At 38.0% G+C, this 15,694-nt stretch overlaps 2 protein-coding genes across 4 annotated transcripts in view; both read left to right on the top strand.

Moving 5' to 3' along the window:
- The first annotated feature begins 1,575 nt into the window (after positions 1-1,575).
- The window catches only part of LOC116292812 (uncharacterized), a 39,706-nt gene continuing 25,587 nt past the window's right edge, over positions 1,576-15,694 (top strand). The window contains exons 1-2 of one of the 3 annotated variants that reach the window (XM_031700163.2): positions 1,576-1,647; positions 6,538-6,667. Coding sequence is in view for 1 of the 3 variants with exons in the window: in XM_031700161.2 (XP_031556021.1) it covers positions 15,368-15,373 (6 nt within the window). In the remaining 2 variants the exon portion in view is untranslated. Of the gene's footprint in view, positions 1,648-5,231; positions 5,313-6,537; positions 6,668-15,198; positions 15,374-15,694 lie in introns of those variants that run through there. The other 2 variants (XM_089031398.1, XM_031700161.2) reach the window with 2 other exon arrangements.
- Positions 7,197-10,631, top strand: LOC148910656 (uncharacterized). The gene has a single exon (XM_089031055.1). The coding sequence runs from the start codon at positions 7,197-7,199 to the stop codon at positions 10,629-10,631; it is 3,435 nt and encodes a 1,144-aa protein (XP_088887181.1).

The raw sequence follows: 15,694 nt of genomic DNA, 5'->3' as shown, positions 1-15,694 counted from the left end.
CGATATTTTCGTCTAGGTATGTATTGGAAGGAACTTCCTACTAACTCTATATATCAATCGTTTCTTGAATTACATCTATTATTATTATTATTATTATTATTATTATTATTATTATTATTATTATTATTATATTTCGTCTGGCCAGTCCGCGTCTGTTCAGATTAAGCTAGAAATCCTAACGGTTGGCTGAAGTCTGGTTTTATTGGTAGACCCGGTGATAGATGGCTAGAGGAAATATTTCATCACGATATGCAAATTATTCCTTCAACCCACCTGTCATAAATGAAAGAAAAAACTCAGTGTAGTTAAAAAAATAGGACGCTTACCTCATGGCGTCATTTGACTCCCACCAAGATGATTCGGGAAATTTTTTTCTTATTTAAATTAGTATTCCCTCGTGAGAATAGTAATTACTATGGGTTTCAATGATTTTATTGAAATTTTTTAAGGATCCCTATGCATTTCCTTATAACATAACACCACAGAAACCAAGCTTGGGTTATCTGTGCTAGGTCGCTCCCTATAGTTTTCGTTACTGAGTTCCAATCAAAAGGCATATGGCATATCACGCAGTGATACCCAACAGGCCATACCAACCATATTAAGGTTCATGAGTTTAGGATTCAATTTTCACGGAGCTCGTCACATATAAGGTTGCCATGGTAACACTTCGTCAGTTATAATGAAGGCCAATTTTTTCATTAAAAAGATAAAAAACTCAACGGTTTTCCACTGTGATTTTTGAAATACTTCTTAAAATGAAATATACGTTACCTCAGCTTTCATTTGACACAATGCTAAGGTATTCGGTACTACAGAATTTCAAATAATGCGAAATTTTGAAATGTAGGCGAATAAAAAAATTTCCTCATACCGAATTTCTAAGTATTTTGAGAATTGTTTAACCATTATATGATAATAAGAATATAGATTTTTGAAAACATTTTACTGTTTAGTTTTTGAGTTATTTCAGAAAAAAGATTTTAAAAAGATCAAAAAAAGCATATGATTACGCGTGCGAACGATAATACACAACCTCGTGCACAAAAACGATATGGAGCTACCTTAATAGATTCGTATGGAACTTCTTGTGCCTATTTTAGTTGTCGTTTGTATGAAAAAAACCTTGTTGTCAAGGTTTTTCTTGCTGGGGGGGGGGGGGGGGGGGGGGGATATGAGGGGGATATGAGGCAAGAAAAACCTTGAAATAAGGCTTTTTTCGTACAAATATACATACAGACAAAAACCGAGATTGGTCTTCCTGTGCTTTCACATGCATCTACGCATGTATGAGAAACCAAAAGAACCCGTGCCGGCGTTTTCCGTAAACCATTGTCCTTATTATTCTCAGGTTGTTCGGGACAGGTAAGTCAAAACTACCAATTGGCTTTCTTTCGGCCAAAGTTAACGATTTTCCGGGGATGTTTCTAAAATAGAGATTGGGGAATGGTGAATGGGGAAATACTATGACCGGAAATGGTGAATTGGAGAATAGGAAAACGATCAGCGGTATTACCATTCAAAAGTGTCATGGCGCCCGTTATCTGGCTGTTTTGAAATGAGGAGGAAATACTGCTGTCAAAGTCCATGCCATATTGGTTCGTAATCGTCATAAAAAATGTTCTATAAAAGGAAGAGTGATCATCAGTAAGTATCACTTTGAGTATTTAGATTAATGTTGAGCTAATTTTCATGATTTTTCTTGTCACGCCGAATGGCATCCAATTTCCGAAGCCATTTTAGTTTAGGCTAGAGAGGAAAAAAGTTACTTCAAGCTTACATTTAAGTGAAACGTCAGTTACTTGACGTGAGTAGGCGAAGTTTTTTGTATTATTGGTTCAGAAAGAACAGGTTTTTGCAGTGCTTTTCCCTTGGTTCCTGCTAACGTTTGCACGCTTCACTTGTTTCTTGAAGTTGTATATTTGCGTTGTTCGCCTCACAAACACCACGGGTCTGTGCAGTGCTTTTGAGTTCGAGTTTTGCTTGTTTTAAAAATGCGAATTGGACAATCACAGCAAGGCTAGGCTTCAACTTGGTGAAAGCCCAAAGGTCGAATTAAAATTTAGTAGTTGATTTTTGTGGAGGGAGGAAAAATCGGAGAACCCGGATCAAAAACCCTCGAAGCACAGGAGAGAACCAACAAACAACTCTACTCACATACGACACCGAAACCGGCAGGACTCGTAGCCGGGCCGCATTGGTGAGAGGCGACGCATTAGGAGCGCACTTCACCCGTACTTCCCTTTTGAAGTAGCTCAGGGGATAACTTGAGAGTACGAAACTTGCTCTCACCTTTTACAACAGAGCCGGCCTATTTAAATCTGACTTTTTACAATTTAAGTGCAGAAATAGGCTTCAACTACGCCCACTTACTCCGGTTTTATGAATAAGAAGTTTACACCATGAAAGAATAAATTCCCAAAAGTGGCGTCACATGATCTGAATTATGTATAACAGACGACGAAGCTAAAAAGGTCTATTCACTAGTTTCACATGCCCATAACACTGTGCGCCTGGGGGAACCAATCAAAACACTGTCCCAAAATGAAATGTTTTTCAATTGAATGTAAAAATAGAGGTTATCAGTCGATCGGCTAAGCATCTGATACGGCTGTGTATTTTTACGGGTCACGGAGTATTTAATCTCTATCGTACCCAGCGCGAGCAGATGAGAAGTGCTGATACGTTCTCATATCAGGCATGGTCTTTTTCCATATCACGCACGTTCTTTGCAGAATTAAATGATAATATTGATTATCAGCAAGTTCATTTTGAGTTTAACAGCAATTGACATTTATTTCCCAATAACAGCAACAAAGCGGCTGGCCGCCATTTTGGATTTTCGCTCGAGGTGATTATCGTGTGATAGTGTGAGTTTCTCGACCAATCAGCGCGCGAGATTTTCAATAATCACCTGTGTATTTTTACTAAAGCTTAAGAGTGACTGTCTGTAACCATCGAGCAAAACGTGGCAAACTTCGAAAAATCGATTTCGCTCATACTTTCAAGTTAGTTAGGGTAATGTATCCTAAGAATCGCTGTATAGTTGGTTTGATCAAATAACGCTTTATTATGGAGAAAAATGGAATTTTTCAAACACTCCCGAAAACGCCGTTCGCGACAGTAAATTTTGACTCAACTTTCGCGGCTGCTGGACAAAAAATAAGCAACACTGGGAATTAAAACAACCCATATTCTTGAAGAACAATCTATTGAGTACGATATGCGTGACTTTGGGATCAATTGTACAATTTTAAGATAACAAAATAATTTTATTCGCTAGACGTGTGTTTAGAGTATCAAAAAATAGGTCTTACAAAAATATTCATTCTGAATGTGCTTAACCTCTCAGTCGCGTGAAACTTCGCTGATTGATTATTCAGATGTTGGTCTTTCTAGTGATGTAAAGAAATCTTTGGGCAAATGATTGTGTGTCACGCAGTATGTCTTCAAACTTTGGTCAAATTACTCATTTCTGACCTCTGGCCGCTTTCTATAACAGACAAGATACTAGTGTTTATAAGTAAAATATAAACTCAAAAACAAGCCTAAAACACTTTTATAGCCTTAGATAATGTAGCTGTTTAAGAATTCTTACCTGGCAAACTCTGAAACCTGGATTTTTATGAATGTTTTTAGACACAACATCGATCTGGTTTCTTTCATTACCGACTCGAACTTGTCAACGGCCGAGTGCCACAGGGAGCCCAACCTTTCTTGTTGTGGTGCAAAACACAGGAAACCCAGATTGATTAAAAAATCGTTTTAATTTGTTTTAATGATGATGCAAACACACACAATAAAAAATTTCACAACTATTCCAGTAAAACTTACTGAATTACATGATAATCTATAATATGAATGACTAATAAAGTGGGGGGAAACCTGCAGTAGAACCTTACTAATCAGTGGTAACAGTTCTAAATTGATTCTAAAGAAGTTGAACCGTATACACTACATGCAATTTTTCTGCTCGGCATGTCATCATAAATGATCACCGGCCTCTAAGGTTCATAATTAGTACCGAACAAATGTATGTGACAGAGGCACCCACGATTTTATTGGAGTAGATGCAGAACATGAAAATCTTTGGAACGTTTTTACGCATCCTTCTTCGGAACAGGTGAACAGCGTGTCATCATCGGTATCGCTGTTTTCCTTGCGGGAATCTGTAGTGGTCTTTGGTTTATATGTCCTACTTTGTCTAGGTATGACATCGCAGAAATCTGGAACCTGGTCATCAGAATACTCCATCTTCCTAAGGGTGGGTAAGGCTAGAGCTGACGATGTCTTCGTTGTTTCAAATTTCGTGTTGGGTATCTTTTTTCCTTTTCCAATGCCGTATGCTCTCCAAACCACAATGTTACGCTTTTTGAAGATAACATCATTGTCAAGGCTTACGCCTTCCCATTTCTCTGTGGGATATGTCCCGGGAATCTATAAACCACACAGTGCTACACTTAGACCACGTACGCCACCATGTGATTCCATAGCGGTTTTCATCTGTACTGCGCTCGTGATGTCATTTCCAGAGTTTAGATAAGTGTGCATGTGATTCTTCAGTACAGCAGCTTTGCGATCGCAAGGACTTTTGCCTCCTTGAGGACCTGAAAAATCCATGCGACGTTCACTTTGTGCTTCCTGGCGAGGTTTTGAACTCCAAGTATGATTACAGAGCTGTGATAACAGGCAGCGTTATCTTGTCTAAAGCTGACGGATTTCAGGTCTGGCATTGCACGTCTCAACTGGAGAATGACGTCAACTATAACTGCTATCACAAACAAGCTATCCTGGTTGCTTTTGTGAACACGTGCACGAGGGTTAGGTTTTGATATTCCTCTTTTGACGAATCGTTCGTGGGTGCCTCTGTCACATACATTTGTTCGGTACTAATTATGAACCTTAGAGGCCGGTGATCATTTATGATGACATGCCGAGCAGAAAAATTGCATGTAGTGTATACGGTTCAACTTCTTTAAAATCAATTTAGAACTGTTACCACTGATTAGTAAGGTTCTACTGCAGGTTTCCCCCCACTTTATTAGTCATTCATATTATAGATTATCATGTAATTCAGTAAGTTTTACTGGAATAGTTGTGAAATTTTTTATTGTGTGTGTTTGCATCATCATTAAAACAAATTAAAACGATTTTTTAATCAATCTGGGTTTCCTGTGTTTTGCACCACAACAAGAAAGGTTGGGCTCCCTGTGGCACTCGGCCGTTGACAAGTTCGAGTCGGTAATGAAAGAAACCAGATCGATGTTGTGTCTAAAAACATTCATAAAAATCCAGGTTTCAGAGTTTGCCAGGTAAGAATTCTTAAACAGCTACATTATCTAAGGCTATAAAAGTGTTTTAGGCTTGTTTTTGAGTTTATATTTTACTTATAAACACTAGTATCTTGTCTGTTATAGAAAGCGGCCAGAGGTCAGAAATGAGTAATTTGACCAAAGTTTGAAGACATACTGCGTGACACACAATCATTTGCCCAAAGATTTCTTTACATCACTAGAAAGACCAACATCTGAATAATCAATCAGCGAAGTTTCACGCGACTGAGAGGTTAAGCACATTCAGAATGAATATTTTTGTAAGACCTATTTTTTGATACTCTAAACACACGTCTAGCGAATAAAATTATTTTGTTATCTTAAAATTGTACAATTGATCCCAAAGTCACGCATATCGTACTCAATAGATTGTTCTTCAAGAATATGGGTTGTTTTAATTCCCAGTGTTGCTTATTTTTTGTCCAGCAGCCGCGAAAGTTGAGTCAAAATTTACTGTCGCGAACGGCGTTTTCGGGAGTGTTTGAAAAATTCCATTTTTCTCCATAATAAAGCGTTATTTGATCAAACCAACTATACAGCGATTCTTAGGATACATTACCCTAACTAACTTGAAAGTATGAGCGAAATCGATTTTTCGAAGTTTGCCACGGATTTTGAATTTTGCTTGATCGTTACAGACAGTCACTCTTAAGCTTTATATGACATGCCCGAATATTTAATACATGCTTACACTTATAAAAAACGTTTACATTTATAAAGCATTTACACAGTTGTAATACATATTTACCTTAATAAAGACATGTTCGTGTTCACACTTATACACTCAATTGAAGAATCGTTGTCGGGTTCAGAAACATATAACATGAAAGCTGGCACATGGGAAATGACATAATTATATCATAATTTATTCATTAGCGCCATCCTTGCAGTCGGTTTAGAATGCCAAACGCGTATTAAAAACAGTGGATGATGCCACGGTTCGCCGGTCACACCATGCATCTAATCAACGTACTTCCCATGTGCCATTTCGGTCTCAGCTTCTATGTTCTATGTTTCTGAACCCGACAACGATTCTTCAATTAAGTGCATAAGACGAATTTTTTTTATATTACGACTCGTGTGTCATTAGCTTTGTGTCTTCACTAGATTAAAGTTAGTACCTGATTTGCGTATTATGAGTCGCTGATTCAATAATTACTTCAATAATGCGAAAGTGCTGTTTACATTTTTTTTTAAATATTAGATCTTAATTCAGTAACAAAATGCACTCCAGTGGTCGAAAGAGCAAAACTTGGTAACCGCAGTAAAAGAGTAAAAGCCAACGTATCGCAAAACACGGGTTCAATTCAGAGGAGGATACGCTTCAATTGAAGGTACGAAAGATAGATATCTCATCTAAGTTGGACTCCATTAGCCCACAAAAACTCACGATCAAATTGATATCCTGTTGCTTGATAATACCGCTATAACTAAAGTGAGTGAATACTGAACTCTTCAGTATTGAAACTCTAAATGATCATGAAGACCCGATGAAGACAATTTCCAATTCAAGGTGGATCCATGGGGTTTTCGTGGCTCGCTACCTTCCAATTTCAAATCGCAAATACGCGGACGCTAACAATTCATTGGGGGGGGGGGGGGGGGGGGATCGTTGGAGGTTTTAAGGAAAGATGAAAATTTCGAAGGATTCTGTATGTAAGCGCCTTCACGGTCGCATGCTTTTTTCAATAGCTCTACAAGATTTTTGAGTTTTTAGTATAGATTTAGAATTTTTTTCACATTTTTCCAATTTGTAGATATTTTAAGAACTTTTATTAGTCTTAGGACATTTTTTTCGACATTTTATATCTACGAGAACTCATATTTGAAGCCTAATCGTCCTGGAATTGCCGTCATTGTTGAATGCCAGACCTTACAAGCTTCAATTTTGCTCGACCTGGTCTCTGGAATGGTAACTTTCAACCACAGTACAGCGACTCTAATATCATCTTCAACTTTAACCATGGAAATAGAGGTAAAAGAGCTGGCAAAAGGGTCAAGGAGAGAGATTCTATTCGCAAGAACAGAATCGAAACCGTTATGCATCATCGACCATCTTATGAATTTGCATACAACTCTCGGGACAGGAAGGCAAATGAAAATAATTTAATTTCTATTTCTCTAAACGAGTCTGTTGCGGGTAAACCCAACATGACGAACTCAGTGTCTGTTGCGTCTGGTAAACGCTCTACACTGCAAGAATCTTCATTTACTACGATGGAACTTGACTGTTCTACGTGTGGAAATTTTAGTCGAGAAGAACAACATTCTACAACTACAGTGAACGCTAACAAAGATCCAATTAAGACCGAAAACATACGAATTGCTTCGTTAAATTCTCAGTCACTAAAAAAGGATGTAAATCTTGGTTTGGCCATCGAACTGTGCAAACAGTTCAATATTCAGATTTTGGGTGTACAGGAAAGCTGGAGAACTGGCTCCGAGTACATTGAATTTGGCGAGAATAAAGATCAATGGAAATGGATTAACTACGGATATGAAAAAAAGAATAGAGCAGGGGTTGGCTTTATTGTTGGTCCAAATGTGCAAGTCATCAAAACAGTTGAGCATCTACCTGGTAGAATCTTAACAATCTATGTTAAATGCTATGGCTTATGTATACGCATTACCAATGTCTATGCTCCAACCGAAGTTGAAAATCTTGAATCAAAACAACGCTTTTATAAAGAACTCCGTAAAGCCATGGTGGTCGAGAAACTGAAGAAGTATAAGCCCTTGTTGGTTGGTGATTTCAATGCAATAATTTCTGAGGATAGTCGTGAGGGATTTGCAACAATACTGGGACCCAACAATCCTCCTTCAAGCACCAGAAAGACCAATGAAAATGGAAGATTATTGTTAGAATTCTGTCAAGAATACAAATTACGTATTGCAAACTCCAACTTTTTGACAAAGCGAATTCACCGAGACACGCACACTCTTCCTAATGGTATCAATCGAAGACTTGATTACATACTGGCAGGAACCCAACTTCTTAAGCTAATGAAACATTGTAGAGTCTACAATAAACCAACAAACAGCTGGAAGCAAACAATTGGTACTGATCACAAGATTCTGATATCTGATATAAGCATACCATGTAACAGAAACTCCTTAAAACAACAACTCAAAAAGAAGGCAACAAAAAAGGTCCAAAAGAGAAAGTGGGATGTTACTCATCTTAGAGATGATGCTGAATGTAAAAAACAATACTGCAAAAGAATTGACAGTATTTTAAGCGATTGCAATTTTGATTGCACAGCACCTGAAGAAATCAACAAAAACATTGTCTATGCCATTCATGAAGCGTTAGACAGTGAAATCCCGGTAGCGCAAAAGGAGAAAGAGTTAAAAAAACCATGGGAATCAAGTGAACTATTAGATCTAATCAAGAATTCTGACAACTCTAAAGAGCAACGTGATAAGATTAAGAAGTTAAAATTAAAGCTCAAAAATGAATATTATGAGAAAAAGGCAAATGAACTGAATGATGCTAGTAACGCAAGAAAAGTTGAACGTGAGTTTGCTCTCTCAAAGAATTACAGTATGATCCCAAAGTTACAGAATAGGGTTGAAATTAAACCCTCTGACCTTAAAAGTTATTTTGAAGATCACTTCAAGAAGAGAGCTGACATTGAAATGCCTGCAGAGCTTGCAAATTCTGAGAAATATCCAGATTTATTTAATGACCGGAAAATAGAAATTAATTCCAATCCACCTGAAAAAGAAGAAATTATATCTGCTCTTAAGAGTTTTAATAATGGGAAGAGCTTTGGCACCGACAATATACCACCTGAAGGGTTGAAGTATGGAATCCACTCAAATCATCTAATTACAGCTCTCTGGATGTTATTAAATAGTATCTGGTTAACAATGACGATTCCTGCTGATTGGCTAAAGCTTTCCATCACCTGTCTCCATAAGAAAGGAGGTAAACATCAAGCAAGTAATTACCATGCACTGTCAGTGGGCTCTAACATCTCTAAGATTTTGTCAAAGATAATTATCACACGACTGAAAGAATGCTATGAGGAAAATATTTCAAAGGCTCAGTTTGGCTTCAGAAGGGATAGATCAACGACTGATGGAGTTTTTCTACTACGACAGATAATAAAGAACACTGAAGGTGGTATAATTGCACTGTATATTGATCTAACAGCTGCATTTGACAAGGTACCCAGACATATTATGTATGAAGTTCTGAAAGTTAGAACTGGATGTGAGAAGTTAATTGATATTCTATGGTTATTATATGATGGAACAATCGGGAAAATATGTGGAGATAAAACTGATTTTCCTATTGAAGCAGGGACCAGACAAGGTGGTGTGGAAAGTCCTCCAGTATTCAATTGGTTCTTTGACTGGGTACTCAAGGTCGCTGCCCGTGAAATTGACCAACGCTTTCCAAATGGATGGGGAATACCATGTACATATACAATCGCTAATGCATGTCATCAACGGAGTACTGGACGAATGAATGGTGTGGAGATAATTAAATGGCTTTTATATGCTGATGATGTTGTTGTGCTGTCAAAGGATCTTACTGATCTACAGGAGATACTGGAAATTATCCATGGAACATGCTTAAGATATGGGCTTGAGTTAAGTTTTAAGAAAACCAAAACACAGGTATTTCATGATGCGCAGCTTATGGAAAAGAAGAGCTTATTAAATATATCAGGACATTATATTGAAAATGTAAAAGAGTTCAAGTATCTTGGTCATATGTTTTATAGTGATCAGAAGGAAAGTTTTGTCGATAACAGAATATTAAGTGCAACAGGAAAATTCCACGAGCTCAAGAACGTCCTTACAGATCATAAAGTATCTATGAATACACGCAGAAAACTCTTGGAATCCTGTATCAGATCCAGACTTACTTACTGTACTGAGGCTGAACTACCAAATGAAGATGAACTGAAAAAGCTTGAATCCTGTTGGTTTGGTCTACTAAGAAGAATGGTACGGAATGGCTGGGAAAGGAAAATGAATAGTGACGGAGAAGAAACGTTTGCCTTTAAATATAGGAACTTAGACCTGGAGAGAATAGTGGGAACCCTGGCACTTCGTGATTTTATATACATACGCTACTTGAAGTACATTGCACATGTTTGTAGAAGACCAAATTCAAATTTAACGAAACAGTTGCTGTTTGCAATTCCATCTGCTAAATATGTTAGAGATCCATGGATCAAAATTAGTCAACTTCTTAATGTTGATAAACACCAAGCTAAGAAATCTACACAAGACAGAAAAGTTCTAAAAGGACTACTACATCAGAACTTTGGCTCTGTGTAGACTATATAGTCCCTGCTGATCAACTTATAGTTGGAAATAGCGGAATGACACTGATACTGATACTGAAGAAGCATGTTTTTACAGAAATCGGAATTAGTATAAAACTGCTATTAAGTATTGGTGCGTTTGCTCTACCACTCATTTTTTCCATTTTTTAACCTGTTTCTAAATCGCGCTTAAGATCTTGGAGGATGAGTACTTTGCTCAAGGTTCGCAAAGCAAACGAAAAAAAAAACATTAAATGAAAACTTAAATGAAAACTTTCGCTCTAATAGAGTCTGATTGTTTGTTAAATTCATTTTTTTGTTTGTTTTGCGCTTTTATTGTCATTTTTCCGCTTGATTTAATCTATTTCATTGTTATTCATTGAACTTTCACACCTCCTTTAGATATTTCACATATAGTAGAGTTTACAGTTTTCATTAGACCTGATGATGTTGTCGAGATGACAGCGAAACATCGTCTTTTCCAACTAGTTTTCTTCCTAAAAGTAACTTTATCAAATTTGTTAACGTCGTAGAAAAGTAGTTCACTTGAATCTTTCGATTTCCTTATTTCATCTGAAGCTGCTGGTAAATTCCTTTGGAGTAATGGGAAAAAATTAGGAAGAAATCGTAGCATTTGATATTCCAATATTTTGGGTCAACTAAAGTTCGATGTGAGCCGTATTTTTAAAGTCGTATTTTTATAAGATGGCATATTTTAATTAGATTATTCTTTATTTGTTTAAATATTTTTATTTTATTTATTGATTTATATATATATATATATATGTTTGGCTGGGTTGGGGAAGGAGGGTATTTAATAATTTTAACGTTTTTATTCATATAATTTTTTATTTTTTTGGTATTGTTATCTTTTCTTATTAGATTGTAATGCGCATTAGAAAATAGCAATGTTGATTTTTGCGCAATATAAGTTAATAAATTATCATTATCATCATCATCATCATCCTCATCATTATCATTATCGTTATCGTTATCGTTATCGTTATCGTTATCGTTATCGTTATCGTTATCGTTATTGGACTATATTGTTATGATAATTAACATGTTCGTAAATTCAAAACTACTCTATGAATTTTTTTCAAAGTTTTTCAACGTTTATACCCTGCGAGCAGAGTCTCCTTTTAACTCCTCTACGGGAGTTAAAAGGGGACTCTGCTCGCAGGGTACGTACAACGTTTACTGTAATATGTTAACAACATAAAAACGCGCCAAGAAAAACCCATGGAGCCACCTTAAAAGGTAAAATTTCTCATGTTGTTTATTTAATTTCCCGAATATAGCAAACGTCTTATCTGACTGACTACAGACTATTGAATTTAAAGGCTACAGGGACTTTGCATCCTTGTTTGTACACGGTTTGAACGTAAACCAGTCAGTTCATCATGGTTCAACATGGGGTAAGATTTTCGGGCGACAATCTATCGATTGCGAGGAGTTGCGCGGCAAAACATACCGAAAACATGAGCATAAAACAATGCACTTTATCACGTGACCTGTATCTGCCCGGGCGCGCGCTCTTAAAAAAATCCTTAGGGAAAATGCCGTGAGCAGGGCAGTACAGCTTTGTGCGAGCAGAGCCGTACGAATCCGTATGGCCCTGCTCGAAACCTGCGACCGTATTTTCTTTCTTTTCTTTTCTTATTTTTCTTTTCGTGAGGTTCATATGATAAAATGCTCATTGACTGAGTTAGGTCGGGCCGTACGGGAAAATATTTGGCTCTCGGTCATTTGTAAGAGCCTCGCTGCGCTCGGTCCGGCACGGCATCACCTCGAGCCAAATATTTTCCCCTACGGCCCTCCCACTCAGTCAATAAGTACATGGAACCGATCATTGGTTTTCTACAAACTCGGCAGACTAAACTATGCGGCCCACAATCTATATACCAAGAATCTGAAATTTTTTACAGGAATCGACCGATTTTTAAGCGAACAGAGGACAAAAGTGTAACTATTATTAATATTTATAGAGATGCACTGAACTTAATGTTCAGATGCTACTGGTCATTATATGATTTACGCTCGGCCAAAAGTCGACACACCGAAATATGGCGACTAATTTGAACTAGACCCTGGTTCCAGGGTAAGCTGGGATACCTGGAGGACCTGGAGGACCTGGAGGACCTGGAGGACCTGGAGGACCTGGAGGACCTTGAGGAAATGGTTTCAACATGCATGGAGTATTTAGTTGGTTGAGCTTCCAAATCAAGATAACACGTGAGCAGCACCTTTGCCCTGATTGGACAGTTGCTTGTCATGGTGTCGAGGGCGCAATGTTGACGTAATGAATTATTGCGGAACTTGTTTATTTTGTCGGACGGGAACCAGCAGGAATCAGAAAAAACAGACGTGTTTTACAACTTACTGGTAAACCACAGTTATCTCAGTAAAAAAAGACGGCGCTAGGACGAGTGCGGGGTCGTGGGGAGTGGAGGGATGATGGGGTCTTAACCTGGCATTTTTTGCCATAGGTAGAGTGTGTGTAGACTGTTTGTTTTAAACCATAGGATCACTAGAACAACAAATTTATTCACAGGAAGTTACTTTCAGATGAAAATATTTTTTTATCAAAGCTTCTTACGCCGCCAGACTACGAGAGAAAGCCGACCAACTCGATGACAGAACAACTCGAGCATTTGATCCAAACGATAAAAAACGAAGACCTTGTCAAGGAATGCATTCGAAAAAAATGGAATCTTGATCGATTCATAAAGGAAGCAAGTGAACGCGAGGACATTAAGCAGCTAGTAAGTGAGATGAAATCGGAGTTTAAAGTGGCTCGTGTCCATAGCAACCGACCATCCTTCAATCGACGACCTGACAACAGAAGACAAAAGAAACAAAACTTCACTCAGAAGGAAAAACAGCAAACCCAGAACGAAAACAAGCAAGCAGATAAACCCTGTCATTATTGTGGTAACGCAGGAACACACAAACAAGGCCAAAGCTGTCCGGCCTATGGAAAACAATGTCTCAAATGTGGCAAGTACAACCATTTCGCAAGATGCTGTAACAGCAGAGGAAAACTGGAGACGACAGGCAGCAACAGAGCAACACCAAGGCGTGGCCAACACCAAGAACAAAGACGCGTAAAGAAGACAACCGAATCAAGCAGTGAGGACGCGAGTACCAGTTCAGAGCACTGAAACACAAATCAACCATAATAAATGAGCTAAATCCCAGCAAAGAGCGAGTACGAAGTAAACTATAGAAGTAAAAGGGGAATTTATGACAACACTCAGAAACAAGACTAGAGGAGTAAAGACAAAGTTCCTAGTTATAGCCGGAAAGATGGACTCACCACCACTCATCTGCAAAGACGCACTAATAGAGCTCGGAATGCTAAAGATTGAACCAGAGGGTAAACTAAGAGAACCCAACGACTTCAGGATAAAAACAATCAAATCACCAAACCAACTAGAAGAGTTACTAGCAGAGCACAGCAACGTATTCGAGGGTATAGGATGCTTCAAAGAAAAAGGAACCGGAAATAACATGGAAGTAAAGCTAGAAATGGACGCGGAACTGAGCAAAGCCAGTAGCACAGAAACCACGAAATGTATCGTATCATCTTCAGACACCACTCAATAATGGCTAGATGAGGGAGTAGAGAAAGAAATCTCCGAGAAGGTACCAGCCAATGAAGCAATAACGTGGTCAATAGTGATACAACCCAAACCGAAATTTGCAGAAACAGACAAGGATGAACTTGAACCACACATGATAAGAGCAAGCATCGACATGAGAATCCCGAACGAATCAATGAAAAGAAGCAGATGTGTCCAAGCACCAAGGATAGACGACTTCATATACCACCTTCACGATTGTACGGTATTCTCAAAGCTTGACCTAAAGCAAGGATACCATCAACTAACACTTGATACAGAGACACGCAAAGTAGCTACATTCAGGACACCGTGGGGAAACTACCGACCACGACGGCTTATTTTCGGAGCCAAATCATCGCAAGATGTATTTGATGAACCAATGTTTAAAATCTTCGGAGACATACCGCACTGCCTTAATCAGAGGGATGACATCCTACTCGGTGGAAAAGATAAAGAGGAACACCTACAAGTACTAAGAACTGACCTGAAGAGAGCACAAGATCACGGAATCACATTCAACAAAAACAAATGTGAATTCGAGAAAGAGGGAATCGAGTTCTTTGGACGTGTGTTCACGAAGGACGGGTTGAAACCATCACCGGATAAAGTAAAGGCAATCAAAGAACGCGGAAAGCAAGACCAACCAACCAAGAACACAGCTTACAAAGAAAAAAGACAGCAGCTGACCAGGAACAGAGACCACAAAGAACCAGATGGCAAACAAAGAGGTTTGAGGACTATTATGTATACAAGTTAAGTACAACACAGGAGAAACCAACGGACATTGTTAAGTTGAAACTTTGTACCTTAGATAATGACTGTAAATATAATCAAACAAATATACACTTGCGAAAAAAATATAGTTAAGGAGAAATGTAGTATCCAATCAGAATCTATCATGTAATTATGTTCATTAATTAAAAGTAATTGATATCATAATGGCGTAGAGTCGTTACATGTTTTCACTTGAACACGAGTATAGTCCGTCCATAGCAATAGTTATTCGAATTCTTCGCCACTATTTCGTTTCGGTGTATTTGCCATTCTTTTCACTGCTACGCGTTGATCGAGACAACAGTCACAACAGAGAAATAGGGCAAAACACTGCCGCCAATCAGGGAATATGAAGGTACCGACCAATTTATTTAATTGACGAAAGCGTTTGGTTATTGAGTGTCTGTGTTTGAAGAAGGATTGTAACACAAAGCTTACATACATACACACAAACTTATTATTGTTTCAGCGGGATTTCTGCATAATGCGTTTCAACATATGAAATTAATTCAGGGCTTTCTATTTTACGTAGGTTAGTAGTTATTTTCCTATAGTTGAAGTCCGAAAAGTGTTCGGTACAGTTGATATTTGACTAGGAAACCCTGTTGACAACTGAATCAAAAAACCAAGATACAGTTCGATTTTTGGCGGGTTCATTAAGGTTTGTACCAATTGT

Source organism: Actinia tenebrosa, unplaced genomic scaffold (genome assembly GCF_029948245.1).
Source record: "Actinia tenebrosa isolate PJP-AT-01 unplaced genomic scaffold, QUT_ActTen_1.0 PGA_scaffold16__25_contigs__length_10494907, whole genome shotgun sequence".
Taxonomy (NCBI): domain Eukaryota; kingdom Metazoa; phylum Cnidaria; class Anthozoa; order Actiniaria; family Actiniidae; genus Actinia; species Actinia tenebrosa.
This window is presented reverse-complemented; position numbering and strand designations above follow the sequence as displayed.